The 22,190-nt window shown below is 41.5% G+C and overlaps 2 protein-coding genes across 2 annotated transcripts; both read right to left on the bottom strand.

Moving 5' to 3' along the window:
• Positions 1-2,037: 2,037 nt before the first annotated feature.
• On the bottom strand, positions 2,038-13,691 carry rmc1 (regulator of MON1-CCZ1). Its single transcript, XM_023999868.2, has 20 exons — positions 13,492-13,691; positions 12,899-12,975; positions 12,728-12,812; positions 12,568-12,624; positions 12,352-12,438; positions 11,753-11,893; positions 11,497-11,600; positions 11,263-11,352; positions 10,883-10,988; positions 10,466-10,574; positions 8,379-8,423; positions 8,194-8,247; positions 7,709-7,837; positions 7,446-7,552; positions 4,700-4,819; positions 4,455-4,532; positions 4,093-4,197; positions 3,534-3,602; positions 3,042-3,267; positions 2,038-2,213 (listed from the first exon to the last, which is right to left on the bottom strand). The coding sequence occupies exons 1-20, from the start codon at positions 13,591-13,593 to the stop codon at positions 2,134-2,136; spliced, it is 1,971 nt and encodes a 656-aa protein (XP_023855636.1). The 5' UTR covers positions 13,594-13,691; the 3' UTR covers positions 2,038-2,133.
• Positions 13,692-14,540: 849 nt separating this feature from the next.
• On the bottom strand, positions 14,541-21,961 carry LOC111973116 (serine/threonine-protein kinase RIO3). Its single transcript, XM_024000357.2, has 13 exons — positions 21,664-21,961; positions 21,026-21,144; positions 20,339-20,481; positions 19,979-20,086; positions 19,668-19,777; positions 19,311-19,454; positions 19,011-19,138; positions 18,534-18,716; positions 18,227-18,386; positions 17,964-18,044; positions 17,753-17,842; positions 17,114-17,221; positions 14,541-15,246 (listed from the first exon to the last, which is right to left on the bottom strand). The coding sequence occupies exons 1-13, from the start codon at positions 21,697-21,699 to the stop codon at positions 15,133-15,135; spliced, it is 1,524 nt and encodes a 507-aa protein (XP_023856125.1). The 5' UTR covers positions 21,700-21,961; the 3' UTR covers positions 14,541-15,132.
• Between the last annotated feature and the right edge of the window lie 229 nt (positions 21,962-22,190).

Below are 22,190 nucleotides of genomic sequence, written 5' to 3'. Positions count from 1 at the left end.
GGCTTTTAGAAAATGACACAGATGTACAGATTGTGTAGATCAATGCATCTCGCACAAGACCCACAAGACAGTAAATAACTATTTATTCTAGGTTATTTGGGTTTCACGCTGTCTTGGAACGATAAGACTTACCTCTTACTAGTATTAATCATTTAAATTAGGCCGTAGTAACCATAAAGACATACGTTTAGGGCTCAATTCAATCTGGATCGCTGAAGCGTTACTGATTGCGGAATAGAAATGTAAAGGTCATTTCAAATCAAGCTGACATCTGCAGTGTTTACTGTGAATGCAGGGGACATTGCCTTTAAAATGTCAAATCACCCAATAAACGCTGAACTCCAGCGATGCAGATTGAATAGAGCCCAACATATGTGATAGTAACTTTGTTTTCTGATGAGAATCGTCATTGCCGTGGTGACAATATAAAGTAATACAATACTGAACAGGTACTTCACTGGAAGAGTACAAATATATACTATAAAGTACCATAACTACACAAATGTACAGCCAATGTTAACATATTGAATCTCTTTCGGGTTAAGGTGTTGATGCTGTATCTAGAGGTTATATTCTGCTACCATCAGTGTTCTCTTTACTTTCCTTAGATACTGAGGCTGATGGGGAAAGAAGCTCACCAAACAGTGTATGGTATTGAATGGTTGTTGCAGACGTTTAAGCTGAATTTAAATTGTTGTCTATACCTGTTTATTACTATTGAAATGTTGGGGTCAGTCACAAGCCTGGGCTGACAATTCAATTTTGATTGTCATTCTTGGACTTGCAATAATTGGGTCAGATATTCAAAAGAGCAATGTAATTAAATGTTTGCACATAGTGACCTAGTAAAATGCCCTTTCCAGATTTTAAGCACAAATCATTGTCAACGTATTCTCCACTTAAAATAGCGTTGAATAGGTGTTAAATAATGTATATGTACTTTTGAATGTGCACTAGTTTACTTCCATCATTGTCAATAATGGATAAAACCTACTACTGTGAACTAAAGTATGTTAAGTGCTGGTTTTAGATTCACAATAGCTCACTGGCAATGAAGATACATCATTTGAGGAAAAATATTACTTATGCGGGTTGTTTGAAAGGGAACATTGAACCCTAAAAATGTACAAATGTTAGAAATGTTTACAATACATAAAGCATTGTTCATTGTAAGGGTCTAGTTGAGGACGTCAAGTGTGTCATAGACTCTTCGCTCTTGTTAACAATAGATGTAGTCACATTGTTTGTGAAATTCCTTAATGACTAACAAAACCAAAATGTGATACATTGGTGGTTGTTTTAACAACCTATGATTCTGTCGATCTCTGAATTGCACATCCACATGCAAATTCACTTTCTGTTCATATGGTATGAAGGTACAATACCAATTCAAATGTATTTCACTAGAAGTTAGTCTTAAGCAATGTTAGGTTAGATACTTGTACGTAAATGAGCATTTCCTGGAAATCCCTTCACCGTGACTCTGTCCATTGCCTTTTTTGAACCAATAACAGAGGCGGCTCATGCCCTGTTTTTGTGATTGTGTATGATAGTGGTTAGAAGTCTAATGCATGCAAGTAGAAGAAAGTTGGCAATTCAACTCAATCAAGCAGTTGGTAATTGTGAGACTACTACACTCTCTTTGAGCCAAAAGTGTTTGACACGTTACCATGACATTCTTCCTGTGTTTGTATACTGTATCTAGTAGTATTCTGTTTAGGAGATCACTTTCAATTGTGCACTTCACACATTAAAAAAATGACACCGTTCCACTATGTCCTAGATGCTACGATGCTGTAAAATAAAGTTTAATCTACACTGTATGGGTTATTTATCAGGTTTTCCATCTGTAATAGAAGCTGATCATTTTTCAAACCATAAGCCAAGTTTGTGTTGATTAGGCAGAGGGACTACCTTGACTTGTCCAATAAGAAACACTCCTTTTCGTTTTCCGTTGCGTGCCCTAATGAACATGACCCAGGGCTAGTCAGAAGGACATTTTGTCAKGCAGAATAAAGCATGACATTTAATACAAAATTGATTGTTAGAGTATGTACAAATGACTTTATTAGCATGATTTCAACAATTTACAATAAGTTAAATGGGCTGTGGGATAAGATGAAATGTCACAGCTCAAACTGTTGCTTGCTTCATGAGTGCTTGCTCCCCGAAAACTTGCTTGAAGTATACCACGTGTTCCTCACAGTGCTCACCTAAAGGCCAATCAAAACAGAGTATTGGGTCAAAGGTCAGTCAATACACACCAGTGGCAGTTGGGTGGGAAGTGATTTATTAGCAGTTCATTCAATAATTTGTTATTTATTCCAAGTTTTACTTATTACCCACATGTTAGTTGTGTTTTTAGCATTGGTACCGATTGGGTCCTTATTAATTTATACTTTTTAAAATGTATTTTTATTGGATATTTAGACAGGTCTATGCTTTGCTCTGTCAAGGATTTCAGTTTGCGTTGATAATGTTGGCGTCTATCAAAACCTGAAACCTATAGGAAACAGGTTCACAATCATTGATACTCTCCTACGTTTCAAAGAAACCATGCAACTAGGATAAATGTATTCATATGAATAAAAAAGCAATAGGAGCACACAACAGCAGGCGAAGCCAAATAAACTTCTTCAGCACCTTTCAGCATATGCCTGTTGTTCCTGGCTTAATAGAGTTATTATTTGGGTCAAGGTAATCTAATAGAAAAATCACACAGAGGTTACTCATTCATTATTGAAAACTATGGCGTTATCAACATTTCTACAACATTCTAGAGTCAATGTGTGAATTCTTTCTACGGTCATTACAAAGGAGTTAGTCAGACCAGAGCCATGGAAATACAGGAATTTAGTGTCACCCTACGCAGAGCCATTCCTTCCACCTATCGGTGCAGACAAGTCACGCTATTGGTCAAGCCACCAGACCTAAGACAATGTGGCTCTTGAGTAAGTGATCTCCATGGTGATAAGTAGCACACTACATAGGGAATAGGGAGCCATTTCAGCTGAAGCCCTAGTGTAGAGGTGTCACCTCACCTGGGTTGAAGCTGGGGCTGCCTCTCAGGCGCAGGTTCCTCTGCTCAAAGAACCGGAAGATGGTGTAGAAGAGCATCTGGTCGGCCGTCTGGAGCGCCGCGTCCAGGAACTTGCGAGCGGAGATGTTGTCGTTGCCTCCCACGCTGCGGATGAAGCGCAGAGCACCCAGCACCTGCTGTTTGGACAGGAGTACTTCCACAATCTCATCATTGGCCGTGGACAGTCTCTGTCACACACACAGATAGATGTAGGACGTTACAGATCAGCATGTTAAACATGTCTATGAGTACCAGGATTTATTGTTATAAGTTAGCCATGAATGAAGTTCACATGAAGGCTCCTTTCTTTCTATAATTAGTTGACAGGATTCTCTGGAAAAACAACCAATTCTACAAAGGACTTTGGGGATGTCCTGTGTGATAACCGATAGCTGTTTAAAATAGTCTGCATGTGTGTGTGACGCGTGCATGTTAGCGTGTGTGTGCATCATACCTTTAACATGTCCAGGGAGAGCTGGTGTGCAGCGGGGTAAGTGCCTTCTAGAGACAGCAGCAAACAGGCCTTAAGACAATACAGACACTACAGATGTTAATTTCACAACCAATCAAAATAAAGATCATACAGTAGAACTGATCCAAGGTCTGCTCAACCAATGTAACAGAGAGTAAATAATCAACCAGCGCTACAGTAGCCTGGTGCCTTTTACTTCCAAACAAACAGTTAGCTGGTGAGAAATGGGATCACAGGAAGAAGGTTCCCACGCATTATGTTGGATTAAATATTACATAGGAATTAACTTTCAAAGACCGGGGTAAAACGCATATGTCAAAAGGATTTTATATTGTTTCCATTGGAACAGGCAAATCTTATGACGTGCAGCTGAAGATAAGTATTTGACCTAGATATTTTCTGAAGCATTGCATCTTTAGAAGTAACAGCCTGCTAGCCCTTTGTATTAAACTTTACCCCCAACTCCTCTGAATACCCAAAACCTACAGGATCAAACTACCATGAAATAGTTGCGCTTTGTTTATAGTAATTGAGGACTCACCAGAGGTTTAGAGTCACTGAGGACGTGGTACTGGAGGAACTGATGAAGCATGTAGAAGAGGCTGTGATGAACCAACGTCTTAATGACCAGCTCATACAGGTAATGCTGGAGGAGAAACAGAGGAGAGGAAAGTGGACCTTATATTTCAGACAACTCAACATCACGGATCCCAATTGAAAGGTAATTTGATGACAATATGGGACAATAAATATGCAGAATCTACAGGAACACAAAGCATACTAATGTAGCACTGACAACATGTTACAAGATGAAACAGTGTCATCCCACCATTATGATAAAACAACACAAAACTCTGTTCTTATAGAGCCTCCCGAAAATACTTTTCTGCAATGAGTACCTACCTGCACAGTGATCTGGACCTGGTTGAGTGAGCGGATGTACTCCATCAGCACAGCAATGATGAATTTGTGAGATACGTCCTGTTGGAGGGGTGAAACAATATAATGTTCAGTCATCTAACAGGCAATTGAGAAAAAATTACTTTCAATTCAAATAAGGCACCAACACTACAGTAGCCTTGTACCTTTCACTTCCAACAAACAGTTAGCTGGTGAGAAATGGGATCACAGGAAGGAGGTTACGTCACCTTTTTCTCTGTGAAGGAGGACAGGACGTGTGTGTACATGTCGGACTGGTCGATAACCGCCTGCGTCCGGACAGGCCTCTCCCGAGCAGCGCTGCCTCGGCTGGGACCAGACTCCATAGCCTGAAAGAGATCAACAGGTAACAACTAGGGCTGTGGCGGTCACAACATTTTGTTAGCCTATGATTATCAAGCCAATAACTCTGGTCTCATGGTAATTATCAGATTTAGCATCTCCTGGCTCCCACACGTAGCCTACAAGCCACTGATGCAGACCTTTGTAACATAAATCCATGTAATATTGCCTACACATTCACAATAAATTGTATTTATTTTAGACAGGTCTAAAACATATGAAGAAAATGTAGTCTATTTCAGAAGAACAGAACAGCATACTCTGAGTTGTCCTTAAATCTGGCTAAGTCATATGGCTGTGGGCTACACTAGTTCATTTAGTAGACAAGATTTGCTTATATTTCTGTGGCATTATTTTATAGTATGAAGAATACAATTGAACAAAGCTGAATAAAATAGAAAGGATATTTTCTCCAAATTATTTGAGTGAGCACATGCGAATATTCTGTGTTGAGCGGTTAACAAGGAAACACGTACTCCTATATGCTAAATTTAGAGTTATTAATGTAACTTTAGTTGTTCTACAAACGTTGGGCTATATGTTTTGATTTTTAATACATTGTAAGGCTGCATGATACGACTAATGATGATTTGAAAAAAAGTCCCTTGAAAAGGCATGAGCTCTGCTTTGTTTTTTTTGCGCAGGCTGTACACACTTCATCAGTCTCTCATTCACAATTTGACATGCACTTGATAATGCCGTGAATTTCCCGGCGGCATCCCCTTTGTGTGTCCGTAATGACCCCTAAAAAAAATCCATGCCTTTTGCAGCCAGTGGCCGTTGTGCCCTTGGGGTAAATATAATAATTATAATTCCCTTCTCCCGGAGTGCTGCGGGCTCCAAAGCACCTCTCACTCACATGGCTCTCCATCATGTGATCGGGTCTTTCTCACAGGCTAAAAGTGAAGACAGACGCTTTGGGGACGCAACTGTGCGCGTCATTATCCAATTCCGAGGTACATATTTAAGATATTGGAAGAAATGTCCGCATTTACTTTTCGTCAGCCAACAAGATGAGTAGGCTTAATGAACAGCAAAAGCACTAGCCTATGTCAATCTACTATCTCCCATAGTACAAAAGTTGACCTATTATATTCTGTGCGAGAAATAAATATTCCAAACATAGTCTGGAACAGTTGTGGGATGCAATAGATCCCAAATTAATACAACCACTAGTATCAAAAACCTTTTTTACGCAATGTGGCTCACGTAACAGATTAGAACATTTTGCTTAAAATTGAATAAACTATTAGGCTATTTCTTCACATTATAAGCGCAGAAATGCGTACACGGCAGTAGGGTATAAGCGCGAATGTTCCATTAGCGGGAAAACACCATTATCAAAAGTGACCGCAAATGCAATTATGCATGTAATGCTTTAATTATAAAGGTACATTTTTATGGGGAAAACTATCTTCCCCAAACTTGAAACTCACACGATGCTTATATATGCCAGTTAAGCTCTACAGCCCTTGTAAAAGAGGATCAAATGTGCTTAATTTTAAGATGTTATTTTGCCACTTTAGTTGTGATACAAACCTTATTAAAACATATAGGCCTATGGGTTAGGCTACATGAGGTGTGCGACTATGATTAGAAAAAGTCGGGGGGGGGGGGGAAAGCTTTGTTTCTTGCCTTACGCTGGGAATCATTCACAAGTGATAATATATAATTCACAAGTGATATGCTAATATTGTCACCAATCAGACTATTCTTGATTTAATCTCATCTTTACATATACTAAATAATATATATGTTTTACATTTTTGATTTAGAATGGACCATTATCATGCACCTGTCTCATAACAGGGGCAGTGGAAAAAAATCTATGCAAAAATCTATGCACTTAAATAACGAATGGAGGTCGCTTTTCCTATGGTTCATTTTCATACCAGCCAGGTAGGCTATACTCCTGTTGTAAAGAGAAGCAATGTGCTTAATATTAGGAAAGTTGAGAAATAAATATACTAGGTCTAGCCTATAGAAAGCTGATGGCCTCTTAAAAAGAGGAAGATCCCATCACTCTGTTTTCTTGTGTAATTGCATAGCCTATAGAAATGTTGTGCAACATAAGCTCATGGGCTCTCATGAAGTGTTTGATTAGATTTTCGATCAGAGTGATTAGAGGGACAATAGAGTGCTGAGTACCAGACAGTTAGCAAGTTTGGTAGGCTACTAATGACCATCAGCAGCAGAGCTTGGAGAAGCCTAATTACCGTGACTAAACTTAGTCACATGGAATTTGACTGCCGGTGTTGCGATAATAGGGTCACTGTAACAGCCCTAGTAACAACAAAGTCAAGTAACTGCAACAGACAGTGTATGGGCTACTGTCCTGATAATCCGTAATATGTACAACTCAAATCTATTCAGTTGATTATATCCCTCTTCATCCTTTTTGTTATTCAAGTTACAAGATCAAAATGGTTAGATGGATCTACTAGTAAGACACCACTACTGTCCTAAATAACTTTTCACTTGTGTCACTTGACTTTGTTTCCAACATTAGGGCTGTTTTCCTAAAGAAGTCGCTGTTTTCCTAAAGAAGTCCTAAAGTGTTTGTTTTGTTTCCTCGATACTGGTATGGTCCTGACCCTAGTAGGCAGTACTCACCACAGTGTAGGTCTGCTCTGCCTCCAGGTACTCTTTGAAGACTTGGTTGAGTTTGTCGAACACTGTGGCCACCACTGGTAAGCTCCCCTTGTCTTCCCCGTTGAGCACTGAAACACACAGAGAGAGAGGCCTTGAGTGAACACTGCCTATGTTCACTATGGTTCAGGCTTCTCTAATCGTCTATTCTACAACCTTGTTATTTTAGTGTGCTTCCTTCAGCGACGAACACAGTCTCCCCTATCTGTTTCACAAGGCAGTCTTACTTTGTGAGCACACGGACAGGATGACCATCTTGCAGTCTCGTCTGCGCAGGAGGAAGTCGATCAGCTTGCCCTTGTCCTGCAGGAGGTTGACGGTAGGCGGCAGCTTCACCTGCAGATACCACTGATATCCTGAAACAGGGGGTACACACAGAACAGGTCAGACACCCTGAAACAGAGGGGGAACACACAGAACAGGACAGACACCCTGAAACAGAGGGGGAACACACAGAACAGGACAGACAACCATGCAAGAACATGAGCACCATCCAAAACAAACTGTAGATGAGAAATGTGGATAAGTGAAAGTAATATGGTAACTACATAGCCTAGAAGAGGAGGTGGCGGCTCTACTACCACGTTGGTTACTATGCACCCATCTGATCTACAGTGAATAGGGGTTAGTGGTTGTTTCTGGTCCAGATGATAACAGACAGTAAGCCGGGACATAGCCGTCTATGGTTAGATGTGTGGGTGTTCTCACTCACCTTCGCTTGCACTGATGATGATGTCGGGTTGAAAGACGCTCCAAGATGAGGAGTCTGAAGGTCAAGGGAAGCATCCATGATCATCAGTAATACCACCACCTACCATTTCCCTGCTAGCTGTTCCAATTGTCATTGACAAGTGCCCGCCGCAGCTCATCTAGCGACTTGCGTTTCATAAAGGATACAGAGCTCACAAGGCACTGGAGGCTGGCTGGGTACAGCAGAAGGACCTATGGAGAAGTGAAGTTATGTCTCTTAAAGCCCTGACAGAAACTAAGGAAGGGAGGGAAAGAGAGTATTCTAAAAGCGACAGATGGGAGTGAAGTGTGTGGCAGATGAATCAGAATTAGTTGGGTAACATAGATAATTAAGATGTTTTATTTGCATAATATGCTTATGTGAGATACTTGTCATTAGAATATATCCTTTTGGACTATAGTGTTGGCAGTTGCACTTTTCCCTAAGCTGGGGCTCAGTCACTTGGGGCCCAGAGAGGGGAGAGGTCAGGCTTGTCTATCACATGTCCCTGGTGCTATGCAGAATATCAGAAAGGGAAGAGGACATAATGGAACATTGTCTTCATATGTGAATGTGTCTTTGCCTATTCTTAAACCATGTGAAGGGATGGCGTGATTAATGGGGAACCAATTACTTGTCTCCACAATGTCTGTGCGCCAGTCACTCCCTCCGTTTCCCATTGGGGGGAGGTGTATGGCAGTGTCTGGAAACATTGTATGTCCTCTCTGATCTTACACTTATCCTGGGATAGTGTATGACCTAGAGGCTCACTCCCCTCAGTGAGCTTGTCCAGGAGTGGGGTCAAGAGGGGGTTTACATGAGATGGGAGTATCTAGAGTTGATAATTTATATATGCCATTGGATGAGTTGGTGTTTTTGTACTATGAAGTACCAGGAACGAGATTAGAGCCTCGTCTGAGGGACCAAACTCAACGATAATTAATAGCGAATGTTATCTGGCTAAGGGATACTCCTTTCTCAAGAAAATTCTTTCTTTGTGAACAGTTCCTAAGATCTGTGATTCGTCATGTAAGTTGAGAGGGGTGTATCTTGGCTATAAAAGATCTTTGTACTTTTCTGTTGGTACTTCTCAACGGTTCTTTAGAAATAGTGAATTGTTGAAAGTCAAATGCTATTGCTTATTATTATTAAAGATGTAGTTTAAGTGTTACTCTGACTGGTGTGTAGTTTGTAACTCTCCTCATTTGGTAAAGCAGAAATATGCCACCACAAGTGACAGAAGGTTATGTCATGTCTCAGACAGACAGAATGACACATGGGTAGAAAGAGACACCTCTGTCTGTCACACAAGAGAGTGACACAATTACAACTGGAGTGACTGACAGGCAGACAAGACAGGCAAAGACACACATACAGTCAGCCAGTCAGTGACCAAAACAGCCAAGCAGTTGGTAAAGTCTGGCCTGTCCATACACACTCAGTGGCCAGTTATAACACCACCACTCCGTTCACGGAAATGATGAGTCACGTGGCCGTGGCTTGCTATATAAAGCAGGCAGAAAGGCATCCAGTTACTGTTCGATTGAACATTCCAGTGGGCAAAACCAGTGACCTAAGCGACCGGTTCAGAAACGTCCGGCGTCCTAGACTTTTCACGCACGACAGTGTCTAGGTTTTACCGAGAATGGTGCAACAAACAAAAAGCATCCAGTCAGTGGCAGCCCTGTACGTGAAAACACAGTTAGTTGAGAGGTGGAAGGAGAATGAATCGTGCACGCTAACAGGCGGGCCACAAACAGGCAAATAACAGCGCAGTACAACAGTGGTGTGCAGAACGGCATCTCAGAACGCACAACTCGTCAGTCCTTGTCACGGATGGGCTATTGCAGCAGACAACCACACCGGGTTACACTCCTATCAGCTAAAAAAGAAAAAAAGCGGCTCCAGTGGGCAGGCGAATACCAACACTGGACAATTGAGGAGTGGAAAAACATTGCCTGGTCTGATGAATCCTGGATCCTGTTGCGTCATGGCAGTCAGGAATTGGCGTAAGCAGCATGAGTCCTGGCCCCATGCTGTCTGGTGTCAACAGTACAGGCTGATGGTGTAATGGTGTGGGGAATGTTTTCCTGGCACATGTTAGGTCTCTTGAGACCAATTGAGCAACGTTTCCATGCCCCAAAGAAATCAGGCTGCTCTGAACACACAAGGGTATCAGATCCAGTACTAGATGGGTGTATCTAATAAACTGGCCAATGAGTGTACATACAGAGTAAATCCAAGTAGCCTATACCTGTGAGGGGAATCCTGTAGGGGTGTATGGAGCGAGGAGGCAGCACAGGCTGGTGGACGTTCAGGGCACAGTCGGGCTCCCGCAGCTTGATGTCAAATATGATGGAGGTCTGAAATAAGACATTATCTACATCATGCCAGACTTAATGGGTTTGGACCCTGGATATGAAACAACACAACCGTAGTAGTAGTTTGCCTGTCTAACCTCAAGCAGGGATCTGCCTTGATTTTTTTAAACAAGGTGGTCCCCCTTTGGACTCAAGAGATTTAGCATTTATGAACACCTGTAAAAAGTATTTTTCTGGAATCCAGAAAAACATACATACATAAACATAGTGGCACAGCACCCCTCTTACATTCTTTGGTGAGAACCCGGCTCAAAAGGCTCCAATTGTCATTTCTTGCCAAAAGAACTCACCTGAGTGCTCTGATGATGCACTACCACCAGGTTATCCACCACGTTGAGGGCAAACTTCCCTGTGGTGTTGAGTTTTAACACGTTGGTCTTCTTACAGGATCCCTCCCTGGGAACAACATGTCGTTAGGCCAGACATAATTTACCAATTTAGCCCTTCAGGTATTCCCTATGTATAAATTACACCATGGATATTTCATTTCAAGATTGATCCAGTAAATGTCTATGAGTAGCTTCTTACTCTAGCTAGTCCTTGTTTCTCTAGTTACACAAGAAACTCTGAATATAAGGACGATATGATTGCTGCATGACCATGTTAAATTAGGAGGAATTTCAGCATGTTTAGAGGAATGCCCATTAGGAATATGCTAAATAAGATGTACCTGGGTAGCTGATAGAGGACCACCTCAGCACAGGGACTGTCGGTAGTTCTGGAGTGATGCTTCAGATACATTACATACAGCTGACCGTAACTACCATTAGAAACAAAGTGAACAACTCATTCAGCGTTCATACTGCTTCCTACAGCCCAAAGGGCTTTTGCTTTTTGTTTGAAATTGTTACTTGAATATCGAGCCAAAATGTGAAATATCAATTCAAAACAGTTACAAACTCACATGTTGGCCACAGCAATGTCCCTCTCTGACAGATTGAGCTTGGCTGGCTTGGGAACCACCGGAAGCTCGATCTCAAACTTGGACATTTTAGACATGGTCCCACTCTGGTGGGACAAAAAAAACAACAATAGGTTTGATGATTATATTTCCAGCGACTTTAGGATGCTAATGCTTGCTCAAACATGAACATTAGCTTTTGGTGGTATATATCGTGTCTTACTGTATCAGCAGGTGGACATCAGTTGTGAACACTTACTTTGAAGGCAAACGGCTGCAGCACATTGCCCTGGAAGGTGGTAGAGAGTAGAATGACTGCTGTCTCAGGACAGTACATGTACCAGTTCACATTGATGCTCTGACTCTTCAGCAGCTTCAGGCTACGCTTGTCAGGAAGCACCTAAACACAGAGAGCATCTCATTGACAACTTCAACTCAAATGAAAAACTGGCACAAGACACCTTTTTGTAGAACATTTTGAGCCTAACAGGCATCCCTGTTCAAATTGCAGTCTTCCTCTTTTCGTATTCCAGTATAAAGAGGTAACGTTACCAATCAACCTAATACTGTGCAGTACTGCAAAATCTGACAACTTTATTTCTCAGTCAGTGGTACATTAAGACATCTAGTGGTTGTAGTTTGAATTGAGTTCAGTCACGTAAGTGTCATGCGACAATGTTTTAGTATAAGAAAGAGTAATACAGGGCAAACTCAATTGATAGTGCTGCGATCCAATAACCTATGAAACAAATCTAGGAGTGTGCAACTTTCCTGGTAGTGCATTCCTATCCTAAATCACAAAAACGACTGGCTTTATTACATATCACAAGAAATTTGATTAATGTGAAACATAGTTACCTGGTAGAACTCAATTCCCTGGTCAGTGATGAAAACGATTTCATTCCAGTTAGTCCAACAGAAGCCCAAAATACTGGCATTCTTCATCTGTCAATCAAAAAGGAGAACATAAAACAAATCACACCTATAGAAGATTGACTCATGCTTAGTTACAACATGAAGAAATTAACAGTTATTTTGAACTTCAAACATTTGACACTGGATATGCTTGCATACCTTACATTCCTGTGAGAATTCCAAGTGTGGATAATCCGGTATGAAGTTTATGAAATCCTACGAGAAAAAAAACCTGAGGCTTTTGGTCAGGCCATCAGCGTGGATAGAAAACACAATAATTGAATAACATTGAGTTGAGAATGATTGCTGTAATGCTTACCACAGATTTTGGTGTTCTCTGAACTGCCAAAATCTTATTTCCGATCGAAAACTTGATGCACTTCACCTCTCCTTTGTCATCCATTCTGTGAAGAAAATGTATATACTGCATTAGAGACCATTATCCAAGCTTATGCTCCTCATCGTCGCAATATATGCATCGTCTCGTTACCTGAAGGCAACTGAGCTTTTGTCCTCTGGTCCTTTAACCACAACCCCAGTGGCACCCCCCGATCGCACTGCAAACACCTGAAGGAGCAAACAGGGTAAATAGAGAACAATCAATATATAAAAGGATTTGGAGCCTGGTATACATTACATTAGGAGGACAGTGTAACTTCTGCCTGAAGCAATATGAGGGTTATGAGGGTTACTGCTCATCTAATCTGCCTTGTTTAGCTGGTGAATGTACTGCCAGAGACATGCGTTAAATGTTGACTGAAGTTCACTAATTCGTCTACCTCCTTAATACCTACCATATTAATTAGCCATACTGTATGGCTACACTTTAGGACCTTCACCATGCTGCAACATGGGAATCAACAGTTTGACAGCCACCCTCGTCATAGCTAGTTATATGTACTTGCGTTCACATAAACCAGCATACTGAAGTACCTAGCTGAATGTAAAATCCAGACAAAATATGATTTATTTAGCTAGCTATAATCGCGCTAACATCTAGCTAGCTGTATCTGGAGTAACCACCATAGCTGAGCATATCCTTCTAGCTAGCCTTGGCAGCTAACGTTAGTAACGTTAATGTACCTGTTTGTTTGCTTCGTCAAAAAACACATTGTTGACGCTTGAGGCATTTTCAAATTGCACAGGATTATCACAAAGTTCTAGGTAGTAGTGTTCATCACTCATTATGAACCTTTAGCTTTGCTGACTATTATGTCTTGCAGTTAGTTGTCAGTGTTTGCTATGCATTTCATAAATTAATTGTCCAAAGCCTCTCTACGGCAAGTTCCGGTTTCAAAATCATGTGACAGTCACGTGAATCCCACAAGATATTAATGCCACACAGAACAATGAAAGATATTTCACCGGATGTATAAATCTGAACGCTTGACGTTGGCCGACTTTTTCTCATCGACAAAACATTTGATCTCAATACAGTTTTCGTTTTCTAAAACGAAAATATGTTATGAACTGAGTGGAATAAGTTTTGTAGACTTTACCCTTTGCCAAAACACTTTTTATATCGCGTTATTTAGGAGTGCAAAGGCGAATTGAGTTATTGCACACGCGCACTTCACAAAGTAGGCGTTCTCTAACGGAAATATACAGATGCCTCCTTGTTCTGCCCAAAATGACACATTTATTCCCATAGGAAACGACACTGGTCTCTTGGTTTAGTTATAAAAGTATTTGGTAACGCAGTCTGTGGTAATGCTGCGTTCATGTCATGTCGAAAACTAGGGACCTCCGAGTTAAAATTACATTTCCGTAAAGCTTCCTATTTGTTGATTCTGGTACCTCCTGGTGGGAAACTCGTGATCCGACTCTTCCGCCTAGGTTAGCAAGTCAGACATTTCCGAGTTTCCAACATGACAAATGCAGGCTAAACGCTACTTTCAAAATAAAAGTCGATTGTCAAACTGAAATCGAACACTCAAATAAGATATTGGTAGTTTCTGCAGGCTTTTATACAAGTTGGACTGGCTGAGTAATATTGACATGTTATAGTTAAATATAGATTGCTTGTTGTATGTATGGTTTTATAACTCCTAGTTTAAGATTAGTTTGGTGTCTCCTGTCAAGCTGCTGCTCAATTTGTCCAGAGCAAAGTAAAATTATACACAAAGCATAACTAAAATTTATGCCATTTATTTCCACCATTATATTGAAGATCACAGAAAACACAGTTCCCTTATACAATCAATGGACCTCAATGCATCTCGGAGCCAATGACAAACAATTCATTGTGTCTTCATTCATGACTGCACCTTTCATGATTAAAATATTCATTGACACGTACTAGGGCTCTTCACCAAATGTTGGATTGCAATTTGTTCCATTCATATAACGCAAAGCTCTTTTCATTCGAGCTCAGTTCACCTGTAAAGATAACTTAATGTCACGAATGCTGAATACCATCTAATTTAAAAAAAGCAATAATTGTGTACGCATGTAGATGCATCCGTCATGTCCCCCCTTAGACGTCCCCATCCATTCCATCTACAATCGTAGTAATGGAATGAGATGTTGACATTTCACGGAGGTGTATGGGAGGCTTTTCAGCCCACTGCCCCCAGTGCAGCATCTTGGGATGCAGTGACCTTTCGACCTTGTGTCCCTCATTGTGATGAAAGACCTTTGGGGGGGGTTTACTCGCCCATTCTCTCAAACAGAATCAACTGAACAGGATCCATGGAGCTAATCATGGTGTCTAACATCTCATCGTTAATCATCCTCGTGGTGTAATAGTGGAGGCCCCCCGTCGCTGGTGCTGGAGGAGTAGGTTCTCTTGCCCCTTCTCTGCACGTGGTCTTCATTCATCTTCTCCAGTGCCTCGATCTATAAAACGACAAGTGAGGACAGTGTTAATACAAAAATCACAAAGACGTAGAGGAAAGTAACCCATCAACTTAATTATGTGCATACAGGTAGTCTACAAACTGTATGAAAGTAAATACTATAATCCCCGGTTTCTGGTAAGCACTTTGACAAAAAGCACTATATCTATACAATTTGATTTGATGGAATAGGGTCAAATTGTACATTGAACAAAAATAAGCGCAACATGTAAAGTGTTGGCCCCATGTTTCATGAGCTGAAATAAAATATCCCAGAAATGTTCAATACGCACAAAAAGTTAATTTCTAACAAATTGTGCACATCCCTGTTAGTATGCATTTCTCATTTGCTAAGATAATCCATCCATCCACCTGACAGGTGTGGCATATCAAGAAGCTGATTAAACAGCATGATCATTACACAGGTGCACCTTGTGCTGGGGACAATGGCCATTAAAATGTGCAGATGTGTCACACAACACAATGCCACAGATGTCTCAAGTTGAGGGACCGTGCAATTGGCATGCTGACTGCAGGAATGTCCACCAGAGCTGATGCCAGAGAAGTTCATGTTAATTTCTCTACCATAAGCCGCCTCCAACATTGTTTTAAAGAATTTGGCAGTGCGTCCAACCGGCCTCACAACCGCAGACCACCTGTAACCACGCCAGCCCAGGACCTCCACATCCGGCGGCTTCTTATGCGGGACCATCTGAGACCAGCCACCCGGACAGCTGATGAAACTGTGGGTTTGCACAACTGAAGAATTTCTGCACAAACTGTTAGAAACCATTTCAGGGTAGCTAATCTGGTGACCGTCATCCTCGCCAGGGTCTTGTCCTGACTGCAGTTCAACGTCATAACCGACTTCAGTGGGCAAATGCTCACCTTCGATGGCCACTGGCACGCTGGAGGTGTGCTCTTCACAGATTAATCACAATGTCAACTGTACCGGACAGATGGCAGAGAGAGTGTTTGGCATCATGTGGGCAAGTGGTTTGCTGATGTCAACGGTGTGAACAGAGTGCCCCATGGTGGCGGTGGGGTTATGGTATGGGCAGGCATAAGCTACAGACAAACAATTGCATTTTATCGATGGCAATTTTAATGCTCAAAGATACCGTGATGAGATCCTGAGGCCCATTGTCGTGCCATTCATCCATCGCCATCACCTCATGTTTCAGCATAATGCAGGGCCTCATATCGCAAGGATCTGTACACAATTCCTAGAAGCTGAAAATGTCCCAGTTCTTCCATGGCCTGCATACTCACCAGACATGTCACCCATTGAGCATGTTTGTGATATTCTGGATTGACTTGTAAGACAGCGTGTTCCAGTTCCCGCCAATTTGCAGCAACTTCACACGGCCATTGAAGAGGAGTGGGACAACATTCCACAGGCCACAATCAACAGCCTGATCAACTCTATGCGTATGAGATGTGTCGTGCAGCATAAGGCAAATAGTGGTCACACCAGATACTGACTGGTTTTCTGATCTTCTCCTACCTTTTAAAAATAAAAAGTATCTGTGACCAACAGATGCATATCTGTATTCCCAGTCATGTGAAATCCATATATCGGGTTCTAATGAATTTATTTCAATGGACTGTTTTCATTATATGAGCTGTAAATCAAATCTTTGAAATTGTTGCATGTTGTGTTTATATTTTTGTTCAGTGTAGTATAAACATTTCCCACCCCAAAAGGACACTTCAGTGCATGATAGATTTTGCTGTGTGTGGGACTCTAGATAAGACAAGAGCCCACTTTAAACTGCCTGTAAAACTTAGTTCTGTAAATTCAATGCAACTACATGAATCTTCAACAGAGAAATAATACCCTCATAGGGGCCTCAATGTTTTCTGACCTGGGCAAGGAACTCTGCCTCGCTGTCACCGCTGAGCTGCAGCCCAGACACAACATTGAAAAGCTCGTACACGTTCATGGCTTCCGACACCCCGCCCTTCTGGAAGAACTGCAGAGATGAGATAAAAACTATATCTTGTTATTAAAACCACCAGCGTGTCACTGATACAAAACCGGATGTAAGAATAGTGGACATATTTTGTTTTGACTGTCGCTCAGTATCCACCAACACTTATCGTATGTTTTGAGGTGTGGCAGCTAAATATACAGGACCTCATCCATTCAAATGTACCTGAACCCTTCCCTTAACCATTCAGAATGATTGACTAAACTCAACCATTCAGAATGAGTGACTAAACTCAACCATTCAGAATGAGTGACTAAACTCAACCATTCAGAATGAGTGACTAAACTCAAACCTTAACTTCAGGATTTGACGTTTGAAGAAATGGAAACGAGAGAGCAGCAGGAGCAACGAAAACACTTTGAAATTTGACATTTGGAGAACGTGGAAGCACATGAATTCTGCAGTGAGACAGAGCCTGTTGTGCAAATCAGGACTTTAGTCAGTATTTACTATGAGCTGTAAGTAACAGGCAATTTAAACCTACAGTACTTGCATCACTGTGAGCCAACTTACCGTAGCCACGTTCCTGCAGTCCCTGAACAGGAACTCAAGGCCGTGAGGGTGATTGGGCTCAATGGACTGACTTACATCAATCAACCAAACCTACATAAAACAAGATGATTAAATCACTCATGCTGAATGAAGGTAAAATCTCATGCCAGAATTTCCAGTTAAAATTAACCATGAGGAATCAGGTATAAAAATAAGGTGTAGATTGACCTACCTTCCCCTGATGCCACAGCATGTTGTATTCGCTCAGGTCGGCGTGAACGAGGTTACACTCCTGATACAACTGCTGCATCATCTACAAAGACAGACACACCCAGGGGTCATAATCCAGAATTATACTTCTCAGTCAGGGCGTGTTTTGAGGATACTCATCTCTTTGAAACTAGTACACACAACCAGATATTACTATGACGTACGTAAATACACAACATAAGTAACGTCTACATTAGTGCATGGCGGCACAGCAACTGCACTCACATGAAGCACTTGGTAGTAGGCCCTGTTCATGTCCTCAGAGCCCAACATGGCTTCTTTAAGTTTGGGAGCCGGCACATGGTCCTTGCCAATGAACGACATCACCAGGATGTGCTTCTTCAGAAGCACCACCTCAGGGCATGGGATGTCAGCCTTTTTCATACTGATGGAGTGGGGAAGAGAGAGTGAGCCGTAACAGTTGGAGCATTGGAATCTGATATAAAAAATAAAATAAGTTATTTGAACTGAGTTTTTAGATAAATGAGGTGAATTGGTGTTGGTCCATTTAAGTGACGTCACCACCACCCACCGAGCCAGGTTGTGCATCTCTTTCTCAGCCCAGAGGTGGATGATCTTGCGGGGATTCAGCTTGCTGAAGCGTTCCTTGAAGCGGTAGTCGTCCTTGATGTACTTGTCGCGGTTCTTGAACTCATTGAGTGTGGTCTTGAAGACCTTGAGTACACACTCATCTGGGACAGCCTTCTCCTCCATGCTGGGGGAAAAAACAACAGTATTGGAAAACCTTAGAAACCAACTACAACTTAATTAACAGAGACATTTAGGGGGGGCAGTTCTACACAAAAACGTTTAAACAAATACTACAACTATGGCAAATTAATCTACTGCTATAGTGTCTCTGTCAATCATGACAATGTAAATGTCATGACATAACTTCAGGCAATGAAAGTTCCTGATCTGACTCATCAGGCCAGGTGATAATCGCCTTGGGTCAGTCAATTCAAGGTGTGGGTTCTTGCGACACAACTTGTCATGATGTCACCCTCACCTTCCCCCATCTGCATGGAACACCACAGACTCCTTTCCAGTGCTGATGCAGCCGTTGATGTTCTCCAGAACGCCTGCGTTCACCATTTTGTACATGAGCAGACGGGTCCTTGGGTCCACTGCTTGTTCCTGTGAATGAAAAAAGGGAGAAAAGGACAGAAAAGAAAGCAGAAGTGGATAATCATGATGGAATTAAAATATATTAAAATACTATACAGATCTGAACATGGCATGAGGCCATTTTGTTGTCATTTTCAAGTTATTTTTTGTATTGTCAATTCCTCCTTTTGCATAGACTCACAGCAGTGGAGTGCTCCTTTTTGTCATGCAGTCGAGCACTGCGACGCTGCTCGGAGTAGCAGTGTTGCTTCAGGGAGTTGTACACCTGGTTAGAGAGCTTCAGGTCCATGCCAAGCCCATCTCCCACATTGATCTCTGGGGCAAACTGGGAGGACAAGACAGAGAGGGAGATTTACAAAAAGGCTGACAGTTTGGGATATGTTCACATTAGTGTGTACACAAATTAAGCCACATATTTCAACGCTAAATGGAGACAAATGCTAATGATGCTAATTACTACTCATACAATTTCCCCCATGTGTCTATCTATAGAATAACGCTGAACCAAGGCAAAAGGTGAACATGTTATCACTCTTACATTGTCCATGCGTGCAGTATTCTTCCTGCCACACACAACCTCATCGTGCTTAGTAGTGATGTTCTTGCCTTTCCCAGTAAAGCCTTTTCTTGGAGTTGTCGTGGGCTTATCTGGAACACATTTAGAGAAAAAAATTGAAAAAAGGTTGATGTAGTAAGTTTGACTATTGCTTTAACATAAAACAACCACCAATCAACAGCAACCAATATTTTATGCAGCAAGATGTTGACCTGTTACAAGTATAAAGTAGATGTATTGGGCCTAGCATCAATACTGATATAGGGGTAAAATTATAAAGGGATGGACGTTACCGGCTTTGTAGGGGTCGTGGCGAGTGTCTTGCCAATCAACTTCATCCTCGGAGCTGTCGCTGTCCTCGTAAGGGTGCACCATGCGATAGTTCTCAAAGGAGATGGACACTGCAACAGTAAAGACCAATTATCTCTCAAATTATTCAGAATTCCACTACAGTTCATTCTTTTTTTTTTTACACATTCTAGAAACCTGGTCATGTTTACTAGGGTACAAAACACTTGAAAATGTTTTGATACGGAAAACTAAAATGAGCGGTCCAGGTGTTCTCTCCCCGTTTCAGTCTGTTATATTCCGTTCAGTATCTAATGAAAACGCCCCTTGTATTGTTCCAATACCAGACTTGTTCATAGGCTTACGTTTGCTATCCCCATTTAATTTTTTTTCTTCCGTGCGCAGCTGGGTGTCAAACTCCTTGTCAAACTGCATCTGCAGCATCTGAGCCAGCATCAGATCACAGTCCGTTTCTGGCTCCTCACCGGCATCCAGAGCAGCATTGGCACTAGAACACATAGGATATTGGACATGAACATGCCGTCCCACACCCCCACAATAACCTAATGTGAGTGTGGTGCTAGTTTCAATTGACACTGAAGTGCCTACACCAGTGCCTACACTAGACAAGAGGGTGAACATGTCCTTTCAAGTTTTTATTTTATTATTTCACCTTTATTTAACCTGGTAGGTCAGTTGAGAACAAGTTCTCATTTACAACTGCGACCTGGCCAAGATAAAGCAAAGCAGTGAGACAAAAACAACAGTTACACATAAACAAACATACAGTCAATAACACAATTGAAAAATCTATGTACATTGTGGGCAAATGTAGAAGAGTAGGGAGGTAGGCAATAAATAGGCCAGAGGCGAAATAATTACAATTTAGCATAAACACTGGAGTGATAGATGTGCAAGTAGAGAGGGTAAGTAATAATATGGGGATGAGGTAGTTGGGTGTGCTATTTACAGATTGGTTAAAGTGAATCAACAACACAGACCGGTGGTGTAAGGGATTGGCATATTGATGGTATTATTATTATGGCACTTACTCTGGGGAATCGGGGAAAGCACTGCTTTCCTCATCCAGTTGCTTGGCCAGCTGCTCGCTCATGACGTCAGCGAGGGAGCAGGGTGACACCACCTTGGTAGTGGTGGCGCCCCATGGACTCTGAAAGACCATACATTCAAATTAGCAAACAGAAATACAGTCCAACATGATGCTTCCCTTTGGTAACATATCGATGTACTCGTTATGTGCTTGAATAACTACTTGAATAAAGCAGTAGTTAACCAATTAGTTGACATTCTAAGCTAACTATACACACGTTAGCCATCCCGTCAATCAAAAAAGCCAGGCCAGGGACATGCCGCGACTTGTCTAACATTAATATAGCTTGCTAGCTAATACGTTAGTTACTTATTCAGAATTAGCCAACGTTTGAAGCACGTTAGCCTTTTGGCTAACTGTTAGTCGCTATCAGAGTTGGCTGTTGATGGATACAAATGTGAATTAGCGCTACAGTAGATCGATTAATGTATGTCTGTAACGTTATTTAAAACTAATTTAGGTCACGTTAATCTGTCCTCCCCAAGACGAGCCTTTTAAGGCTCGGTTTTCGCCACGACCAGGGCCATATTACATGTCAAGAATGTCGGACTGATTAGCTAAATTAGCAAACCAACTCACCTTTGGTCCTTCTGCAGTGATCCCTATTTGATCCATGACAGCAGCAGTAATTCAGACAGTCAGATGTCGGACTTGACGAGCAATAATCTTAGTTAGCAACACGTTTACGACGACAAACAGTCTCCTTTTTTCGTTTCCTGAATTAGACACGATAATGAAACCGTTAAGATGTGTTATCTTAAGCCAAATAAAGTTAATGTCACTAATGAACAGATTTCTTGCTAAATGACAAGGATTTTACGAGAGCTGTAGAGCAAATTCTGCTTTGCGTTGTTCCAGAGATATTAGAAAAGGAAGAGAAGAAACTCAGCCGGGAATGAATAGAGCAACGTATAACGCTCCGCCCAGCAGACTGTTGACCAATCGCGTTCAGGTTGTTCTACTGCGTCACGCATTTGCTACACTATTCGTCAAAAAATCCCTTCTAAAAGTCAAGAGTTTGAGTCGAGAAACTTGCCTATTTTCTTCAAAATAACGTAATTTCAAAGCTACACGATATTATAAAGAACAAGTTAATTATCTCATAT

The sequence above is a fragment of the Salvelinus sp. IW2-2015 genome, linkage group LG14, assembly GCF_002910315.2.
Source record: "Salvelinus sp. IW2-2015 linkage group LG14, ASM291031v2, whole genome shotgun sequence".
In the NCBI taxonomy this organism is placed as follows: Eukaryota; Metazoa; Chordata; class Actinopteri; order Salmoniformes; family Salmonidae; genus Salvelinus; species Salvelinus sp. IW2-2015.
The sequence above is the reverse complement of the archived record's forward strand: the minus strand, read 5'-3'. Positions and strand labels throughout refer to the sequence as shown.